The 21352-nt window shown below is 44.7% G+C and overlaps 1 protein-coding gene and 1 long non-coding RNA gene across 8 annotated transcripts; one reads left to right on the forward strand and one right to left on the reverse strand.

The window, feature by feature from the left end:
* Positions 1-436: 436 nt before the first annotated feature.
* Positions 437-8814, reverse strand: LOC144115278 (uncharacterized). Of its 3 annotated transcripts, none has more exons than XR_013311328.1 (3): positions 8723-8814; positions 5937-7036; positions 437-4182 (listed from the first exon to the last, which is right to left on the reverse strand). It is a non-coding gene; the product is annotated as an uncharacterized LOC144115278 (long non-coding RNA). The 3 variants fall into 3 exon arrangements; XR_013311326.1 differs by lacking the exon at positions 8723-8814 and adding an exon at positions 8420-8605; XR_013311327.1 differs by lacking the exon at positions 8723-8814 and adding an exon at positions 8062-8262.
* Positions 8815-9180: 366 nt separating this feature from the next.
* On the forward strand, positions 9181-20816 carry LOC144115279 (uncharacterized). 5 transcript variants are annotated; one of them, XM_077649597.1, is made up of 9 exons: positions 9181-10035; positions 10910-10984; positions 11322-11535; positions 14286-14459; positions 14539-14623; positions 15728-15847; positions 17446-17508; positions 19802-20023; positions 20656-20816. In XM_077649597.1, exons 5-8 carry the CDS (start codon positions 14549-14551, stop codon positions 19889-19891), a joined length of 348 nt encoding a protein of 115 aa, XP_077505723.1. In that variant the 5' UTR covers positions 9181-10035; positions 10910-10984; positions 11322-11535; positions 14286-14459; positions 14539-14548; the 3' UTR covers positions 19892-20023; positions 20656-20816. The 5 variants fall into 5 exon arrangements, 2 of the variants coding, with proteins under 2 accessions (XP_077505723.1, XP_077505724.1); XM_077649598.1 differs by lacking the exon at positions 15728-15847 and having other exon boundaries at positions 10943-10984; XR_013311331.1 differs by lacking the exons at positions 14539-14623; positions 15728-15847 and having other exon boundaries at positions 17446-19527.
* The last annotated feature ends 536 nt before the right edge of the window (positions 20817-21352 follow it).

The raw sequence follows: 21352 nt of genomic DNA on the forward strand, positions 1-21352 counted from the left end.
AAGCTCTGTGTGCAGTTTCACCGCAAACGAGCCAGCGGTTGAGGCGGGGAAATTTTTGAGTGTCAGCGATAAAAACGCACAATACTGTACTACGTAATGAGGTGACCTATAATGTAGCTTTGCAACACAGTGTTTGTTTTTTTGATAAAAATCAAGCGGCAACGTTACTGAAATGCGTGTTTTGCTCGTTCGTTCTTTGGCGGCGATGAAGAATGAGGGTCGAGAGGTGGAGCGGTATATGTCAATCGCCACTGGTACGTGTAGCCACAACTACAATGTGCAATCGTTTTTGAGGCAACAACAACTACAATGCCCCTTCTGACCCCCAGTCAGGAGCTCCCAGTTGGCGGCACTTAGTCTGTGTTCAGTTGGCTGAAATTCCACAGTTATTTTGTCATGCTTTTTGAAAAGTCAGGTGATACCTAGCTTGGATGGATGGATGGATACGGCTGAACCCTTTACATCGGGCAGTGGCTCAAGCCACCTAGCCATGTCTTGTGAAATTTTACTCCTGTCTTGCTTTTAGCCACCAATCAGATAACCTTCGCTTGGTTACTTCTAACCTCTTAAAATCCACTTTCCCTTCACTATCCCTAAACCCCAATGCCTTGGGTAAGTCAGCCCCGCTGCTTTCCACTGTAGGGTGAAGCCCTTTACAGAAAAGTATCAAGTGTTCAGCCGTTTCCTCCTCCTCTCCGCACGCAATGCACAAAGTGTCTATCTCCTGGTACCTGACTCTATACGTCTTTGTCCGCAAAACTCCAGTCCTGGCCTCAAACAACAAAGAGCTTCCCCTACAATTATCATAGATATTTTATTTGACAATTTCCTGTTTAAAGATCCGGTATGTTCTCAGTGCAGATTTCGTCAGCATCCCTGTTTTCCACTTCACAATATCCCCTAGAGACACCTGGTGCTTGCAGTCACAACTCTATCCAAGCAGCATTCTAATTTCTTGATAAAAGCTTTGATGCGTGCAGCATGCATTTAATTTCCAAAAACATTTCCTCGGGAATATCAAGAACTAGTCACTGCCGGCTGCTTTTCTAGAAAACTGTCATGTGGTCTTGTGCTGGGAGAATTTCACCCATGAAATTCGTTTGAGCGTTGGTACATGACACCTCTTATTATTTTCAAAGCAATTTCAGTTCTGCCTTCATTCAATTTGTTTCCTGCCAGCATGCGGCAAGTATAGTTATGCAATATTGACATGGGAAACGCCCGCGGCTTTGCTTAAAAAACCTGATATGTATCCAATGATGAGCACCTCACTTCCCTACATTTGTTTGTTCTATGGTTAAGTTAAAGCATACACATGCTCGTGAATCCGTTCTTTGTCATTGAGCTTCAGCTTGCCATTTTTACAAAGCGTAAACCACAGTGAAGCTGGGCTGGCCTCCATTTGAGTGCTGTACTATATATTCAATTAAGTATTCAATGTTTCATTAGTGAGGCTTTTGCTTTTAACAATTCACTGACTTAGATACTTAGACAAAGAGTGTTCATTCCTTTCTGCTTTGATTTGATTCAGTGTATTCTTTTCGTTTCATTCCGTGATGATTTTTTTGCGCCCTCTTTTTTTGCGATGTTTTCCTTTTTAAACTCTTCTGTATTCTTCTCTGTTATGTTTTATCGCCCACACGTTTTTTACGATTCTTTGCTTGTTTTTAGAGATCTGTTGTCTGTCCATGTCATATTTTAGTGACCACCTTTTCTGCTTGTATTCTTTCGCGTCGGCTTCTTGGGTTTTTGCTTGTATCTGTTTTAACGCCTTTAGTTTCCGTCATCTTTTAGCTGTGCCGAATCTTTTACTCTCCCGCAGGTTTTTCCTGCACCTTTTATGCCTGTTTGTTCAGTTTTTAGTGCCTTCATCTTGTTACCTTTCATCGTCAGTCGTTTAGCCGTGTTGGTTGTTGGCTTCTTCGGGATCTTTTGGTACTTTTTGGAATTGTTTCTTACGTTCCCTGCCTTTGCTCCCCCCGTTGGTTCTTTCTCTTCTTTTCTTTTTTCTTTTTTCTCTTTTTCTTTTCTTCTTTTTCTTTTTCTTTTCTTGCGTTTTGGCTGCGTTGTTGGTTATCAGTGGCGATAAGAATAGTTGGTCTATGTGTTGGCTCTTTCCATGCTCCCACCTGGCTGTGTTGTGCGCGTGCGCATCATTCCCTCCAATTCTGTATAAAAGGCGCGGATCGGCCCCCTTCCGAAATAAAAGTTGTTAGTTAGCGCAGGTGTGTGTCCTTCTTGTTCTGGTCCTTTGTCTGCAAGCGCTGTGTTCTCAAGATGTACCCCAACCAACTCGCCCAGCAACAAACCTTGCTGCAGACAGAAACAGCAGATTCCCTATTCTCTATGGGGCAACGTTTTTTTTTAGATATTTACAGTTTCTCGGGTATTTAAACATTTGAGACATTTCAGAAACATTCATTTTCGCAAGCGAAAACTGCCACAGCTCAGTGGTCATCTTTGCTGCAATCATACCTGCTATCTTTAACAGCCCTTGTGGGTAGGCCTCTTTGTGGGCTCAGTTTAGGGTTGCCTCCTTTAGTAAGCAGGTACTGCACCGAACCACCACACATTCTGCGGTGCGAAAATTTTGACTGCTGAATAAAAATAAGCTGATGAACTGGTCTAAAATTTTGGAGTTAAAGACACATCTTTGCTTATTTGGAGTTATGTCTTTTTTCAATGTATGGCGAATGCGGGGCCACTCACAATGGCCCTTCAGATTCCAATGGTCGCTCATGAACCTCTACTGAGTCAATTCCCCTCGTGGTCAGTGGCCATTGAAAATCGCCGCGTGGCTCTGGCCGATCTACATCAAGTTCGATGTCCATCGACTCAATTGGCATTGAAACTGCCATGTCACAGGGGTATAAACAGCTTCTACAGAGCTCCATGATTGCAGGTTTGATGAAGCTGTGATGTACCTAATCAGTTCCATAGTGATTTGGTATCTTTGCCACAAACAACGGGTCATTTTGCTCCACAAACACGCATGGCGAAACAATCTTTTCATGAGGAAGCAAGACTAGGCCTATGTTGGTTGGGGGATGTTCAACGGTGTACAAGAAAGGCATATAACTTTCTTCCAAAATGAGTTCTTGGCAGAGCAAAAAGTTGCTATTTTCTACAGGAAATATTCTACACACCTGAAACATCTTTCCTTCATCATCTTCTACAAACTGAGAGCATGTCCTCTCTGTTCGTTTGTAACATGCACTATGCACAATGATTCCTCTGAATTGCGCCCTAAAGTACTCACTCACTGCTGTAGTCCCTACTGTTTGCATTACTAGCCTGGGGACACAATCCTCCAGAATAGGAGTGAGTAATGGGGCACCCAACACAATTGCAATGCACCTCTCAGTACGCTTTCCCGACATCAACTCCTGCTGTCGATTTAGGAAAGGGGCAGTGGTACCAAACGTTTAAGCGATTTAAGCACTTCTAGCAAATTTAAGCGTTCCGCTATTTGCTGAGGTACACCTTTCGCTGGTGAAACAAGAATCAAGATATCACAGTTGCCTCCTTCAAAAGGGAATGTAGAGGTGGCCCACAATGGCCCTTTAATGCGCACCAATTTTGTGAGGCGAATTAACTGATGTACGTTAAATGTGAAGCTGCATGCCCCATACAGCGTGGGCATTTCTTCCATGAATTGCTTAACCAACCTCCCGGCAGAAATAATCTCAGACTCCTCAATACTAGCTTTCAGCAATGTGAACACACACTGTGACAAAAGGGCAAAATGAATGAGGTACCTTTCTGGGAGAATATTCTGCAAACAAGGCACTGCATAATAAAGAAGCCAAAACTTCCATTCCATTGCCTTCCAGTAAGACCTCTCTGAAAGTGGCCTTGGAAGTCGTGTAAAAAACACTGGTGGACGAATCTTTAGAATGCGGTCATTCAACTGTCTGATTCGGTTTCCAATATACCATGCACAACCTATTGAAGACAAACAGAGGCCCACCATTTGAGCAGCCACACCCTCCAACACACAATGCCCATAGTCTGGTGTGAAGCCCCACACCAAATCCAATGTTTTTAGGCTGCCAACAGGAGACGGGCCTTTTATCCCATCCACAGGATGCCCCCTAACATCTGCCAGTTTCATTGCACTGAGTACCATATTGTGCTCCCGCTCCAGCATGCTATTGCCCTCCATGGGGTACCTGCGTGTCCCTGAAAAGCAGAGACCAAGTTGTTACACAGTATGACTCCAACAAGCAAACATTCATAAATTTGCTGCACATATAAAAGTAATGAAATTTTACCTTCACCCAAAAGCCCATGTTTAGCAACACTGATTAGCATGAGTACTATACCACAGCTGGGCGTAACACAGCATTCACGCGATATGTTTTTAGCTAGTACAATAGCTGCAAAAAATAGGAACAGGGAACTAAACTAAAAAACACTCATACGGACTGAGCTACATGTGCAGCTCTTGCAATTGAGATCAGTTCAATAATAAAAAAAAGCTTGTTAGCCAAAAGCTGAAATAAGATCTGCTTATCTACCCCTGATAAACATTGTCAGGACTCATTTTCCATCTACAAGAAATAAGAATGTCACACCCAGCCTTCCAGATGGCCGTTTCATGACTACTTTAGCAGGGTAATAGAGGACAAAGCCCTCTTAGCCAGACCTACCCCCAAATAGGCTGGCATATTGCCTATTGTCAGCCTGAGGCATATTTTCCAACAACTTGGCTACTGCATTCGAATTTACTTTGTGCAAACATAACGAAAAGGAAGAGATGATGGAAGAAAACAAACGGGGGGGGGGGGGGGGGGGGGGGGGGGCACTGCAAGCTTTATTCAATTGAATCCATTGCATGGACAGGTTGCCAAAATCGTTTGGCTAGGTTTATGGGGTTCAACGTCCCTGAGTGATTCAGGCTATGATGAACGCCGTAGTGGAGGGCTGTAGACAGTTTCGACCATCTGTGGGGTTCTTTTAGATGCACTGATGTCACACAGTATACGAGCCTTTTATGTTTCATCTCCACCAAAGCATTTCCAGTTGCTTTCACCTAAAATATACATATGGAATGAGCACAACCATCTGTAGCCTACAGCTAGCCAGTTCAGAAAAAGAGTAACCCTGCAAAAGTTGAATGACAGGCTCCCTATACCGTTACCTTCGATTAATCACACATTCAAGAATGCATTTCCAGAGCAGCAAAAGGTAACACCAAGGCTGTGACACTGTACTGAATCTCTAGCCATCGTTGCACCATTTGTAGCAAGTCCTGTTTTGAAAGACCGAAATGGCCAATATAGAGGTAGATTTGGTTTGGTTTTAGGGGGGTTTAACGTCCCGAAGCGACTCATGCTATGAGGGTAGGCTGTAGTGTAGGGCTCTTGAAATTCAGACCATCTGAGGTTCTTTAACGTGCACTGACATCGCACAGTACACGGGCCTCTAGAATTTCGCCTCCATCGAAATTCGACGGCCGTGGCCGGGATCGAACCCGCGTCTTTCGGGTCAGCAGCCGAGCGCCATAACCACTGAGCCACCACGGCGACTCAAGCTAGAGCTAGAATACTATCAGAATTAAAAGGGACACAAACACTTCTGTAAACTATAAGCCATGTGAGTTTTTCCATCATAGAGGAATAGGCAGTTAGGAGCATGGACTAAAGAAAAAACGGGTGGCACATGATCTATACAGCACACTTCTGATGGGGGCACAGAATGGATCTTTAGAGGACAACCAGTTAACAGCAGCTGTTTGAAAATAAAACTGTTCTCTTCCAAACATGCAGGGCATTCGGCAAAGTTCTGGCACCTAGCTCGATATGTGAACACGTGCTACATGCATAGAAAAAGCCTCCTTTCGATAAAAAAATCCCTGCTTTGAATTCATAACTACTGTTGAATGCACATGCTAGCAAGCCTGAATTTTGATTATACTATTAAAATGTCCTCACCATCAATAAATGTCTCCTGGAAGCACCAGGAGCAGCCGTAATATCCATTGTATTGCTTGGCATTTAACATTGCAGCCCATGCCGGTGAATCTACACTGCAGCACACAACACTCACTGTTGATTTGATGATCTTCTTTGAAAATGACCACGCGATGCTACCAATCTTGTTGAAGTTGTCAATAAAAGCTTTGAGGTAAAGATGGGCAGGTGGATGTTTCTTGGTGAACCAAATCCCACCACTAGAATGTTTCTCCAGTGCTGTGCAACTGGCAGTTCATTCAAGCAAAGCTGAATAAGCCACACAGAACCTTTGCTTGATTTAAACACAGGGGAAGCATCACTCTTAATGGTCACTGTGAGGTCACTCCATGCCAACTGAGCACGAGCTCTATTGCAGAGGTCACCATCGGTGGTGTCCCTGTAGATCCTCTGGCCAGTCGATGCTGAAAGCTTCTTCAGATTTTCCCGACGAGCTCCCCCATGTTTTTCAACAAAGACAGCAGCTGATGCTTCACAATCATTGGAATAAAGAAACTTCCTTTTTTGAGGAGTTGTGTCAAGGTCAAGATATCTCCACATGTGTCACAACAATGATAGTCAGGTCCACTGCTCATTCTCAAGGCATGACAAGTTGAACAATATGAGTTAAATTCAATCATCTTTGAGCGCTGTAGTTCCCACAGCTTCCTAAATGCATGTTATGTGGCGGGGAAGACCTTATGACCCTAAATAGCATTTAGGAGCTTTAATAAGTTGTCCACTTGCGTCCATGGCAGGCCTGACGATAAAACGAAGGTTATTACCAAGAGCATTGCCTGCAGTCTTGTGGTTGTTTGATTTGGCAGCATTAGTTACGAGTTGATCCTTATGATTTGCAGAAGTTCCTCGTCTGGGTCAGTGATGTCCAGGCCATGAGCACTGCCACCTTCCCCTGGCATGCCATGTTTGTCTTGCACCAAACGCTCATCGAACAAGCCAATGGTATCATCTGGGTAATTGGGTTCGGAGTCTGGAGTGGTGCAGCCAAGTAGCGGAGAGGTCTCGGCTGAGTCCATGCTTTGCCAGGATTCATCTGTAGAGAGTAGACTATCACTGGGTGGCTGTGAGAAAACAAGGCAAACACAAAGAACAGTGTCACATACTTAAAAAAGCATGCCTTCACCCCCTGGTAATGATTGTAGATTACGAGTCATGCATACTTTCATGGTAAAAAAAAAACAAGCACAATGTCAATGCATACATGGTGCCTCTGTAACTTGCATGTCTTTTGTTAAAAGCAAAAGCCTCACTAATGAAACATTGAATACTTAATTGAATATATAGTACAGCACTCAAATGGAGGCCAGCCCAGCTTCACTGTGGTTTACGCTTTGTAAAAATGGCAAGCTGAAGCTCAATGACAAAGAACGGATTCACGAGCATGTGTATGCTTTAACTTAACCATAGAACAAACAAATGTAGGGAAGTGAGGTGCTCATCATTGGATACATATCAGGTTTTTTAAGCAAAGCCGCGGGCGTTTCCCATGTCAATATTGCATAACTATACTTGCCGCATGCTGGCAGGAAACAAATTGAATGAAGGCAGAACTGAAATTGCTTTGAAAATAATAAGAGGTGTCATGTACCAACGCTCAAACGAATTTCATGGGTGAAATTCTCCCAGCACAAGACCACATGACAGTTTTCTAGAAAAGCAGCCGGCAGTGACTAGTTCTTGATATTCCCGAGGAAATGTTTTTGGAAATTAAATGCATGCTGCACGCATCAAAGCTTTTATCAAGAAATTAGAATGCTGCTTGGATAGAGTTGTGACTGCAAGCACCAGGTGTCTCTAGGGGATATTGTGAAGTGGAAAACAGGGATGCTGACGAAATCTGCACTGAGAACATACCGGATCTTTAAACAGGAAATTGTCAAATAAAATATCTATGATAATTGTAGGGGAAGCTCTTTGTTGTTTGAGGCCAGGACTGGAGTTTTGCGGACAAAGACGTATAGAGTCAGGTACCAGGAGATAGACACTTTGTGCATTGCGTGCGGAGAGGAGGAGGAAACGGCTGAACACTTGATACTTTTCTGTAAAGGGCTTCACCCTACAGTGGAAAGCAGCGGGGCTGACTTACCCAAGGCATTGGGGTTTAGGGATAGTGAAGGGAAAGTGGATTTTAAGAGGTTAGAAGTAACCAAGCGAAGGTTATCTGATTGGTGGCTAAAAGCAAGACAGGAGTAAAATTTCACAAGACATGGCTAGGTGGCTTGAGCCACTGCCCGATGTAAAGGGTTCAGCCGTATCCATCCATCCATCCAAGCTAGGTATCACCTGACTTTTCAAAAAGCATGACAAAATAACTGTGGAATTTCAGCCAACTGAACACAGACTAAGTGCCGCCAACTGGGAGCTCCTGACTGGGGGTCAGAAGGGGCATTGTAGTTGTTGTTGCCTCAAAAACGATTGCACATTGTAGTTGTGGCTACACGTACCAGTGGCGATTGACATATACCGCTCCACCTCTCGACCCTCATTCTTCATCGCCGCCAAAGAACGAACGAGCAAAACACGCATTTCAGTAACGTTGCCGCTTGATTTTTATCAAAAAAACAAACACTGTGTTGCAAAGCTACATTATAGGTCACCTCATTACGTAGTACAGTATTGTGCGTTTTTATCGCTGACACTCAAAAATTTCCCCGCCTCAACCGCTGGCTCGTTTGCGGTGAAACTGCACACAGAGCTTGCGTATTATGGTAACTTTGTATCGTAGCAAGTTTGACAATCGTACTTACTTAGTTCAGGCGCACATGAAGCGAAAACGTAAGCGTCTACGAGAGATCGGCAAGCCAAAACCCGCAGACGACGCTTTTTCGCTGAAACCGGCAGTGGCGCCATCTGTTTTCGGCAGCGTAAAGCGTCACGACTAGGCCGCCGAGGCGAGCGTTGCAAGGAGCGCGGGCTCTTTGAATATGCCGTTCGGCATTTGCTTCATCTTAAGTATTTTCAAATTATAGCACTGAAAAACAAACCAATTCCGGGCGTATCTCATCATTTGCATATTCAAAGGGCCCGCGCTCCTTGCAACGCTCGCCTCGGCGGCCTAGTCGGGACGCTTTCTGCTGCCGAAAACAGATGGCGCCACTGCCGGTTTTCAGCGAAAAAGCGTCGTCTACGGGTTTTGGCTCGCCGATCTCTCGTAGACGCTTACGTTTTCGCATCATTAGCGCCTGAACTAAGTAAGTACCATTGTCAAACTTGCTACGATACAAAAGTTACCATAATACGCAAGCTCTGTGTGCAGTTTCACCGCAAACGAGCCAGCGGTTGAGGCGGGGAAATTTTTGGTTCGAGCCGAGTGGCACAACTTAAAGCAAGGGCTTGGCCAGATACCGCAGGTTACTTCTGTTGCTGGCTCCACGCTGTCTGGCGCGGAACTTTCTTTGACGCCGCACTGGGCTCTAAATAGGCACAGTAGCGCTTTTTGGGCCGCATGCTCTGACGACCGAAATTACAGTGCTGTTGAGGTTGTGCTCGCAGCAACTCACAAACAAAAAAAAGTGCAGCCGGCTATAGCGCAGCACAGCACGAGGGCGGTACGCTTGCCACGATGCGCCGTTCGAGCCAATGATTCGATCTCGCAGATTTGTGATAAGAACCTTACAATGAAGTACTTTTTTACGATTGTCATATGCAATCGTTTTTGTAAAAGTGTAAAGTGCCCTTCAAAATGCATAAAGAAGACTTCACGCATATTTATTGAGATTGCAGCGCCACTGCAGAGAGTGTCAATTTCAGAATGTTATGAGCGAAAGGAACTGGGCTTCCCGCTGAGGACGACGCGGCTGCTCTCCGCGTGTTTTTCATGTGTATTGTTTTTGCGGTTGAAACCAGGGAAATTTTGTTTTGCCATTAAGACATGCATTATTTCGTGCTTGTGAAAGTTGTGGAGGACGACCTGAAAAAGGTCACCTCGTCAGCAAATGTAAAAGCGTTTCATCCACAACATGTGGACAATTTCACCGTGGGAGTCGTGTATGAAGTTTTCTGGGATGGTGACCACAGAACATAAGGAGGGTATTACGACGTGAAATTTTGCAGCTGACAGGTAAGCGAACCTTTCTGACTTAATATTCCACAGCGCGTTTTTTGTATCTTTTCTGTCTTCGAACATCGCTTCTTGGTGTGCACGCCACTACAGTGCGTGCTCTATTTTTGTTTGGCTGGAACGTGTTTTGTATTCCAACCAAAGTAGTTGGTGTTGGCCTTTCAAACGATGGCACATGCCCACACTGGGGGATTGGCCAAGAATCGGACGGAGGCCTCCCTACCAAAGTAAATTATGTGTACGCGGTATGTCATTCGTCTTTTTTTTTTTTTCGGTGGTGAAATAATTGCGCGCTTTATGGTTTTTCTTCCTGCGTTAATGTCGCAGTTGTTTTGACAAATTTAGAACATGGGTTACTGTGGTACAGCACGAAAGAACGCAGAATCGTATGCACAAAGATTTTTAAATCAGGGTATATTCCTTTGCGCTCCAGTCATTGGGGGAAAAAAAAGCTTCGGTGATTACTACCACAGGCAACTGCAAATACTGAGAACGAGCATACGTTTTCCTCCGTGCTTGTTTTCTTTTCGGCAGTTTATTCGGGAAGAGCTCTTTTTTTTAAGCGTTGTCAGCCACACATACTGCGACGAGAAGTGCCAAATAATGCTAAGGCGCAAATAACTCGGTAGTTACCTATAGGCTGTGATTTCCTCGTCATTGATAGTAGTTAGGTGCGACCAGTACAGTGTGATTTAGAAGGCCTCCAGTTGTGTATAAACTGCAGGCAATGTACGACTAGCTTCTGTCGCCGTTGTACTAAGTATGGCGTTTCGATTTATTACAATCGAATTTTTTCTGAAGAAACAGTTAATTTGAAAGAAACCGTGCTTTTCTTGAGTGGAAACTAATACTGGATTGGACTTTCTGTCCTCAGAATCAAAAGAAGAAATGGATTGTTTTGTTGCAGATAAAGCCCACCGCCATAAAGTGAAAAATGCGGACTGAAGATGTGAGTATTTATGGCACAGTGCGGCTAAAGCATTGCCATTACCTCTAAAAATTTCTGGAACTATTTATAATGCTTGTCATTAAGTTGCAGATGTTTAGTTGACTTGTGAAAAATCTTTGTGCCGCAGTAGTGCTCAGCATTTTCCTGTATACGCCTTGCACTTGGTGTTATGGACGCTGTGATGAAAGGTGGCCACTGCAGCGGAGATTGAGCCTGGGTCTCTCTGCATAGTTTTCAATTGGTTCTAGATATAGCCTTACAGGACATTAAAAAAGCATTGATACTTTGCGCAGAGACGTCACAGCCCTGACTGAGTTTGTAATGAAGTTTACCTTAGTTTCAGTCTTCGAGGAGCAAAAAGAAGCTGCGAGAAACAGCAAAGCAGTCTGTTGCAAGGGACATCTTGAAAACCCTTTCTGGAGAAGAAGGAAGCAGACAGGAGCTGGCAGAGCTGAAAAATGAAAATCTTGAGCTCAAGAAAGAAAACGCCCAGTTGCGGCCCATAAACACATGGCTCTAAGAACAGCTGCTAGACTACCTTTCAGCAAAAGGTAAGCCCTACAAGGCAGCTCTTGTGTGAATGTAGCAAATAAGCTTAGCATTCTCCGTAAAACCTGCCTGTTATGGATAGTGTGGTGCGATCTAATTGTGAATTTTTGTCAGAGTTAAACTTGCTGCATTTCGAGCCTCCTTACGCCCGAATTTACAAGCGTTGCTTGACTTGATGCTTCACCTCCACTCTGCTTAGTGAAAAACAGCTACTCTTCAGCCGAGGTTTCGATTAGGATTTAAGAATATCGCGAGAAACCTCCACTCACTGCACATTTCTCGAATTGTCACTGTTAATGGCAAATGGAGGTGATTAAAGCAAAAAAAATTTGCCTAAAAATGGCATGCAGATTTTGTCCTGAACCACTTTGCATGTGTATACTTTGATGTTGCCAAGGCAAGAAGCGGGCCAAAGAGCACTGTTCTCTGTGGTACTGGAGGCCTCCACAAGCCACCAAACGGGTAACAGCTCAGTAGACTGAATGTGCACCAGGCTATGTAGTGGAGTATACCCTTATGACTGAGCAAGCTGACATAAACAGACTGGAGATCTGCAATAGTTTTTGGGCCTTGAAAAGAAGGTGCATATCCACACTGCAATACATTTGAGCTAATGTGCTTGTGAACACATGCAAAGTACAAGCTGTTACAGGAAAACTTAAAATAAGTGGCCATACCTGGCTCGGTAATTTTCTTGCAATTAAAAAAAAATATGGGGGTCACTTAAGCTCTGTCTCTAAGAGTATGGCGGGACAGCGTTAATGATTTTCGTTTCCCAGCTCCCTTGCGGATCCTCGTTTGCATGCACGCACTTTGCTGCTTGCTTTCTGAAAGGGTTAAGGACGCCATTTTTTAGACTCGAGTTGTTCATTGCATGTTGTTCGCTATCCATCTCGGAACAACTGGGCAAAATATGAGCTCATTTGGTGCAGTGCGTAGTTTGTAATTAAATTTTTAAAAGTTGTCCTGAACAGTTCGGAAGTCGGGCGACACTGGCATGCTCTCGGTTCGTCATCGAGGGAGCAGTGAGGTCACATCGTTAGTTTATTCGTAGCTAAGTATTGCTTTTATATGTGTGCTTTTGTAGACGTGGGTTATGATGTAGTGAGCGGCGGCAGGTTTAAACAGGAGGTAGGACTAGGGAAGTAGATTGTATATGCTACGTTGAAGGTAGCTAAGGCAAATTAAGCTAGCGCTGAGCCCAAGTAGGGTTATCATGGTCCGCATGCCAGAACTTCATGTGCTGGACCATGTGCTAGGAGAGGTTTGAAGATTGGTGGAAGAAGTCAAGGGACGGGAGAATTTGGAGAGTTGATAACCTCTCGTTTAGTAAAGCCTCTCTTTGCTTTTTCATCCATTCGTGTGTTCCCCCCAGAAAATGCCAGCACCCTCTATATCTGACGCTGTTCCATCTTGTAGGGTGGGGTAAAGTTCGTGCACCTCAAAACTACGTGTTCTGCGGTCTCCATTCCGGTTCAACATGCCAAGCATAGTATATACGCTTCTTCAAACTTGGACCTATAGGTTTTTGTTCTCAAAAATCTTGTCCTAGCCTCGAAAAGTGATGAACTGCCTCGCGAGGCATCAAATAAATGCTAATTCTTTATGTCTTGTTTTTTTTGTACCCTACATATACCTAGTGCTGATTTTCCTTGCATTCAAATCAGGCATTTTAAAAGTGAAATACAGAGAGAGAAAAAAAAAACAAATAATGGTGTAACCATAGGCTAGGCGGCACAAGCCTACCGCCCGATACAAAGGGTAAAGCCGTTATCATCCCTCCGTCCGTTAATCTGTCCGTTACGACATAGACTGACAGTCACGTGCTTGCTCGTGATGGAAAAACTGAAGACAGGTCTTTGTACAGGCTTAGGGTGCGGTGGAGCGACTGGGGGAAATTGAATAAGGACAAAGACAACAAAGGCCTATGTCTTTCCCTTTTCTGTGTAGCCTCTGCCGGTCTTGGCAACTTCATGATGGCTGGACTCAAGTAGGCACACACACTCTGCTGTGTGCGCACTCAGTTTTGTAGCAGACGACGCTGCCAATCTATGCATCACAAAATGGCCATTTCTTCCAGAGGGCAGGGCTTAGAGCCAATAACTTCAAATTACTATTCCTAGCTCAAATGCTCGCTTAGAGCCCTACTTATTTTTTAAATATGCATAATAACGTCGTGCCTAGTAGCGTCAGCATAAACACACGATTTGTTGGTAGATCATGTCATGACCCCTTTGATCAGCAATCCACTAATTCATGCTTCTATTATCCCACACATACTCATTAGTGTACAGTCGTAAGGTACCACAGTATATGAAAGATCACCAAGAGCCTTGCTTTAAGTAAGCTATACGAGCATGCCTGTGTGGCCTCGGAGTAGTGTGACTCTGGATACAAAGGATCAAGTTCTACCAACTCAGCCATGCCAACTCGGCCATATCATCTGGACTAGGACGCTGCACAACCCCGAACCAATCAGTGCCCAGCCATGTCACCTCCCAACTACAACGCGCCAGAGGCATGCTTGGGATTTTTCTCTCGCAATGCGGACACCGTTTTTCCTGGAGAATGGGGTCTTTAATGCTGTCACGTAATGATGATGTTGTACACCTTCACATTACTGTCAAACTTTTGTGCCACAGTTTTCTGGCATAGCTGGTTTCTTAACTATAGCAAAAAAAGACTTTCCAGTATGCTTCTAAAAGGGCGTTCGGTGAGCCTTCCCACTCATACATGCTGTTCTTTGTAATAGCCACACAGCAGCCCAGTATGCTGTCATAGACCGCTGAAGTAAGTCCTGCTGCAGCACCTGTGCCCGTAACATCAGCCGTGGCATCCAGGGCAGCAACCCTGTCACCACTGGAAGAGACGGACAAAGAGGCGCCATCTTCAGGGGCTTGGGAGCCCTCCACGGTCCCTCAAACCGGTAACGGTGCAGTAAACCTTGAAAGCGCATCATCGTAGCATGCCATGTCATAACCTTAAAGGCCCATCCTTGCCTGCAGGTCGCAGAGGATGTGTGACAGTTTTGGGCAAAAAGCGACAGCTGCAGGCCAGTCGCACCCACCTCGATTTTACAACTTTGTGACTGTGAGTCGCAAATCGCTAACCTAACCGGTCTGCGGTCCCACAGAAGTGAATGGAAGCATGTTTTACATCCAGTTTCTCTTTGCCAGTTACAGTCAGGATCAACAAGTATTGTTCCGAATGAGATTGATTCGAGAAAATGACCTGTGAGTCGCCCTTTGCGAATGTGAACATTGGTACGGTCGTGGTGCCCCCTGCTTGCGACAGCCAGCTGCACGCCTTTTCCGACTCGCATGTGTGACTGGGCTTTCAGTCTGTAACCGCAGCGTTTAGACTTTATTGTCATAATGCCTTGCACGTTTGGCTTTATGGGAGGATTGGCGTTGTTCCGCTGTTTACTGGTGTGAATGGGAAAGGACTGAGACAGCTAGCTCCAGTTAATTGTCATCCTAACTTTGCTCTAATTCTCAATACTTTGGCTTGCATTCAGTATTCCAAGAAAACAGTTAATTCAAACTTTCCGAACACATTCGCAGTTTAGCACAAATGAAAATTACTGCTATATGTAATGCCTTTGATTCTTGGGGAATTTTATTGTAATTTATCCAGTCTGCCATGGCAGACATTGTTCACGTTTGCTGTGGAACATGAAGTGAATTCAATGAAGCATACTCTGAATGAAGAGAGTCAAAGGTGAAGCAAGTGAAGGTTGAATCCTTAGCATGTATACTGGAGACGAGTATCCTTAATGTGGGCTGTAAGCATATCATAGCAAAATCAATGCTACGGAAGCCGTAGCACTCGCGGGCTGCAGCGGAGGGCGGACCCAAGAGCAAACAGCAGCGGCTATTGGTTGGTGCAGATAGCAGGGCCCCCTGCTGGTGTGCAGAAGTAGCATGCTGCAACATCGAGCGCCGACGCTACTTCATATGCGCTTGGCGGTGGCATAGGTTCGTTGCCGCAGTCGAACTCATCACTGTCAGCTGTGCTCACCGCCCGTGAGCCCTGTGGCGTCTGCTGGCAGCATGTTGCCTCAGTTATATCAGCGTCACCAGAGGGCTCCAACTTCTCCACATTGCTGTTCACGTAACTCGCAGCAACAAAAAGCATGGCGCTGGCGCCCGAACCGCCATACTGCGTTGTGTACATCACGTGATCGCGACCCAGGGGCCGTCGCACAACGAAAACCTGGAACGGCTTGCGCGAAAGCATCGGTGGCGCGGGCGACTGCTCCGGCAGCGAAAACCTGCTTCGGCATGCACTGGAGCGCGGACTCCTGCAGCCTTCGTACGCTTGGCATTTTTTTTCTTTTCCATTGTTTTACATCTCTAGTAAACTTGCAGCATGTTGTACTTGCTATGGGTCAACTTCTATCTACGAGGAGCGGAGTTAGCCAGGGGCTCCTAGTTCAAATTAACCATGGCTGATGTCGACTTGTTCGAATAGTCGGGAATTTTCTGAAATGCACAGGGCTATTTCGGGGACCCGGGCTCAGTTCGAATTAACGAGCTTTTACTGTATAAAACTCCGGTGGGAGTTTCACAATTAGAAGAAGCACAGAAGGACTCTGGTAATGCTCCTGGACGATTATCTATTATTGAGATCTTCGAAGGATACCGTATTTACTTGCGTAATGAATCCCCCATACACGAGCCCTCTTTTATCATTGAGAATTTTTGTTTTTCATAAACATAGCTGAGAGTCACATTGTCGCAGTCTCCAGCTCTGACCTTGGCAGTATGCCAAGATGCTGTGCACCGATAACATCCCAGCATGTTTACCTTTTGACGAAATCACCTGTATTGTGACATTCTCAGCAAAGTGGGCAGAGTGCAGAGTTTTAGATGCTCTTCCCCGCTTTGTCAAGTGTGTAGAGCCAAACAATGAAACTTCAACTTGCATGCGCTACGATGTGCATAGCACATGCACAATCCTCGCTTAATAAAAATGTCATAGCGCAGCACCCGAACAGTAACAGAAAATTTGTGCCAAAATGACAGAAGGTTGATGTCGAAGTGTATTGTCTTTATTTTGTTCTGCCGCTGCCACATGCGTGGTGCTTTAAGCAGAGCTCTGCTATTTGCTCAACAGGTGGTGCTCACCAACGTCTATATTCATCATCATCATGCAGTAGCGAGAATATATAGATTTGATTGATGGGAGAAATTAAAGAGAAATAAATTCCAAGCATAACGGCACTTTCTGCCACCCTGTTTCAAAGAGGATGCTTCCAACATTCATTCACCTTGTAAAACTCCCTGTGCTTCAGCAGTCATCAACGAAAGCACGCGTCAACAAGCTTCATGCCGCGTTTATGTCGATGGAGTTTAGCATCGTTTGCTTCAAAGAATCTTGGGTGCATCAGGAAGAGATCTGACGACCTTATGATAGTCAATAGAGCCAGCAGATCGCATTTAGATAACACATTTAGGTCAGCGGCATATTTTTTTTTCGCGATGTTCCCACTGTTCCCATTTCGAATTATTGTTCAATTCACTCTCGCCGTACCAAAGAAATTCTTGCCGTCCCAGTTAGCTCAGCTGGTAGCATGACTGCTCCGGTGAAGCGGTGGTCCCGGGTTCGAACCCCGGACCAGGGAAATTTTTCTTTAACTGCGAAGTTTCTGTGGAAGCTGTATAGCTTTCCTTTGTAGCCTTATGGCTGTATTTGTGTGGATGCCAGTGAGTAATTTGCTCTCTTATTACAAATATGATTAAGAATCCGTCGGCATATCAGTTCCAGCTTGCATCCACATTCTCCTCCTGGCCCGGTGCTGCATTCACTAAGACATGTTTTGTCTTCAAAACTTGAGTTTTCATGCTAAAATATGGTTAAAGCGGTCTTTCATGCTAGCCAAATGCATGTTTATCTTGTTTCTTTGATAGACATGGAGCACTCGCAACCAGGGCCAAGCACCAGCTGCGTGCACCTCTACGGAAGATGGCAAAGTAAGATTATGTGACACTTTGTCCAAGCATGTATGTCATGAGAAAAGGTATACTGCATATTTTTGTGCTGGATTTATAATTTCCTCTGGCTCTTTATCGTGCTGTAAGCTTCTGAAGTATTATAAAATGTTGGAATTGTTCGTATAGTCGGACACAACTCGAACACATCGACTTTTCCCCATTAAAGGACCCCCTTCCAGGCAATGGCATAGGCCAATTCTCATGACATTGCTAGCATGATAATGCAGAGAGCTGCAAATGAAAGGGATGGTCCCCTCTCTGCATTGTTTCTCTGCCCCTTATATTGCCACGCTAGCAAGGTAGTAAAATTGGCTGACACCATTGGCTGGAAGGGGGTCCCTTTACAGTGTGTTCTTAAGTTGTATCCTATTATAGTGTGTAATATACCGGCCATCTGCTATGTTGAGAAAAGGGAATAAACAGTGGGTAAAATATGCGCACAGGCAATGTAGAGTTATGGACATTTATGGAGGTATGAAAAAGTGGGTAGTAAGATTTGCCTAGGTGCATGCAGACTTTCAGCAGCGCTTGTGCTTTACAGACCTTTTTACGGCCCTGGGAGAATCCTTATTTTCCTGGTAGTGAGGTGGGCATGAGCAAGTCAATCCTCAGCTCTTTGCTGTGCCAAGATACTCACTGTACAGCCAGTCATTAATTGAATTTGAGAATTTCTTGAGCCTCTCTGTGTCTTGTGCTCCATTTTGCATGGATGTCATGCACGAAGGCTTCGAAGCCAACCCACTTGTAGTTAACGCTTTTTGGAAGTTGTTAGGGTTTTAAGGCTAACAAGGCAATGAACTGGCAAAGTGGAGAGGCAGGAGGGTGAATGTCATTAGAATAGCCCTATCACCTGCTAATATTGTTATGGAAGAGCCAGCTGCAGCCTGTCACTGTTGGCAGGTAGAAAAGTGGAGAGAACGTAACCCCCTCCTCGTTTAGCTGTGTGGAGGAGACTTGAAGGTGGCTGCGATAGAAAACTGAAAGATTCTAATTTAAAACATGGCTGTACCCGCCGTGGTGGCTCGGTCGTTATGGCGCTCGGCTGCTGACCCGAAAGACGCGGGTTTGACCCCGGCCGCGGCGGTAGAATTTTGATGGAGACAAAATTCTAGAATCCCGTGTACTGTGTGATGTCAGTGCACGTTAACGAACCGCAGGGGTTGAAATTTCTGGAGCCCTTCACTACGGCGTCCCTCATAGTTCGAGTTGCTTTGGGACGTTAAACCCCATAAACCAAACCAAAAGATGTTTGTAGTGATGCTGAGACTGCAGTCTTTTCTTGACGCCATGAGCTTATAATTTTTTTTTGCTGCTATTGATCTTTCTCAGTGTAAAATAGGCTATTCTGTGAAAGGAAGATAAGAATTCACAATCTAGACTGCCACAATTCATGAATTAAGTTAGGACTTGCACTTCTGAATAGCCTGTAGCTCGTGTTTCAGCTGCATACAGTGGGGAAATTTAAAAGGACCAGGAAATGGGTTTAGAGTTTGCTGGTAAATGTGTTCAATGTGGAGAATGAGTGCTTTTGAGCATTCACTCGAAGTAAAATTTCTTGGAACGGAGCCAGCAGTTTACCAGTGTTTTTTTGGAATTCGTGGGCCTGTTGGTCTGCGTGTAGTGGTGGTTTTTGGATCTATTCTTATCAAGGTATATGTCATGGTTATAGTGATGTCATACTGAGTGACAGGCAACCAGAGGCGGCAATTCACTGTAGCCACACCTGCCACATTTTCAGTAGCTGCGAATGTTGTCTGCTGCTGTTGCTGCTTGAACCTCCCAGGCAAGGCCAGTGCCGTCATGCACGTATTTCTGATTTACCTCTCCTGCATGTATCCCTGAGGGTATAGTCATGTTTTGAGCTCCATGTCCATTATTGCGGACAAGAGGAGGGCTGTGACCGAAGAGTGTGCAGGAAGGAGAAAAACCATACTCAAGAAAATTGGCGCGACAGTTGGAAGTCTGCAAAGCAAACATCAGCTGATTACGTTTTCTTGGGTGGGGACAGTTCCGAAACTATTTTTTTTTGTATGTGTGTGTCTTGGAAACTAAATTCAGTGGGAGAGGAGCATGGACATTTTTAATTGCCGATATTTCTGGTGCTCAGCTCAAAAATTGTTGTGGTGGAGTGACGAGTGATATGGAATACCTATCGTTCATTTGCTTTACATAACTTCAGTAAATGGCGTCTTTTGCTCCCTTTGAAACAAGGTTGGTAGTTTTATTTACCACATTATAATTTTTTGCAAAATACCTTCTTTGCTTGCTGCAGGTACACATGGCCAATGGTGTGCACATCAGTGGAGAGGCATACACTACGCTGATGGTGACACAGAAAAGTTCCATGTTTTGTAAAAAGTAGCTACTGCAATTTGGACGACTGAAGCACTCATGGAGTGGAGCTTCACGGGAACTCTCTCAAACTGTTATCTTGGCGATGGTGACAGAGTCCCGCAGAAGCCCCTCTCACCGCACAAAGTGGAGGCTCTTAGAGGTAAGAGCACCATTTCATTGCTCAGTAGATGTCTTGTCCTATTTTGTTCCCTCTTCATTAAAACTTTTCTAGCCATCCATGGAGAATAGTGTATCAAGAATCTTTGATGGTGCTGGGAGTCAATGAAAAATATAAACCAGTTGTTTTGCTACAGTTGTAGCTAATATATTAATGCATTATTCGATTGTGTTTGTTGCTGTGAAAGTAAAAGTAAGTACTTTGGTAGGCTACTCCACTCGACGTCCGAATATTAATGCGATAGCATTAAGGGCCCTGTTCTGCGGACATTGACAAATATCTGTGAGGTAATAGGGGGACAGATTAGAAAATTTTTAGCTAAATGCTTCCACATACAAGGATTAAAAAGGGAGTCAGAGACGGTAGTCATTAATGCTGCTGTTTTATGCCCTTAAAAACGGGGCTAAGTGTCTGCCATAATATTGTTTGCCTTCCTTCGAACAATTTGTATTATGCCAGCAGTTAACCTAGTTTGTGTCAGATACCACAGATTCTCAGCAATCGCTAAGTATGTTTTGTCTGAGTAATGTAGTCTTGCCTGCAAGACTGTTACTTTTCTGAAATCAAAACCAAGCTACTACTTTGTATTAACCGATTTGGATATCTACCTTTAGTGTTTTTCAGGCACTATGGACAAAAACGTGGGCACACCGAAGAAACAATTGAGAAGGCCGAAAAAAACATTCGCCTGTGGTTGTCACAAAAAACGTGTGAACTCAGGCAGAGGAGGCCAAAGAGCTAAAAGTAAAGAATCAATAAATGTTTTAAACTATAATCTACTCTTTTTTTTGCATGTAAAATCATTATATATGAATGGTGCTCCATTCATGCTGCTTCAAGTTGCATACCTGCCATGTGGTGTTCGTTGATATTCATTGCAAATTGCATGCATCTAACGAGTTAAAGTGCTAGTATACGTACACCTTGTGGACTCGCTTCAAGCCCGTTAAAATGTATGTGATAGGCAGTTAACCTGACTGGCCATTCCAAAGCAGCTGGTCTGCAGACTGGATGGCACAACACACTAGATGAGCGGTGGAAAAAACACCACACTGGATCCTGGTGTTCACGTCACACCAGGATACCCGGGCTCATATTCACACCAGCCGACGCGGTGGCCGAGTGGTTATGGCGCTTGGCTGCTGGCCCGAAAGACGCGGGTTCGATCCCGGCCGCGGCGGTCGAATTTTGATTTAGGCGAAATTCTTGAGGCCCGTGTACTGTGCGATGTCAGTGCAGGTTAAAGAACCCCAGGTGGTCGAAATTTCCGGAGCCCTTCACTACGGTATCTCTCATAGCCTGAGTCGCTTT

The sequence above is a fragment of the Amblyomma americanum genome, chromosome 1, assembly GCF_052857255.1.
Source record: "Amblyomma americanum isolate KBUSLIRL-KWMA chromosome 1, ASM5285725v1, whole genome shotgun sequence".
Lineage (NCBI taxonomy): Eukaryota > Metazoa > Arthropoda > Arachnida > Ixodida > Ixodidae > Amblyomma > Amblyomma americanum.

Coding starts and splice junctions, on each gene's coding strand:
- LOC144115279 (XM_077649597.1), top strand. CDS start 14,549: ATGTGTGACAGTTTTGGGCAAAAAGCGACAGCTGCAGGCCAGTCGCAC. Junction 14,624..15,727: donor GATTTTACAACTTTGTGACT/GTGAGTCGCAAA, acceptor ATCGCGACCCAG/GGGCCGTCGCACAACGAAAA. Junction 17,509..19,801: donor CCTCTACGGAAGATGGCAAA/GTAAGATTATGT, acceptor TGCTTGCTGCAG/GTACACATGGCCAATGGTGT.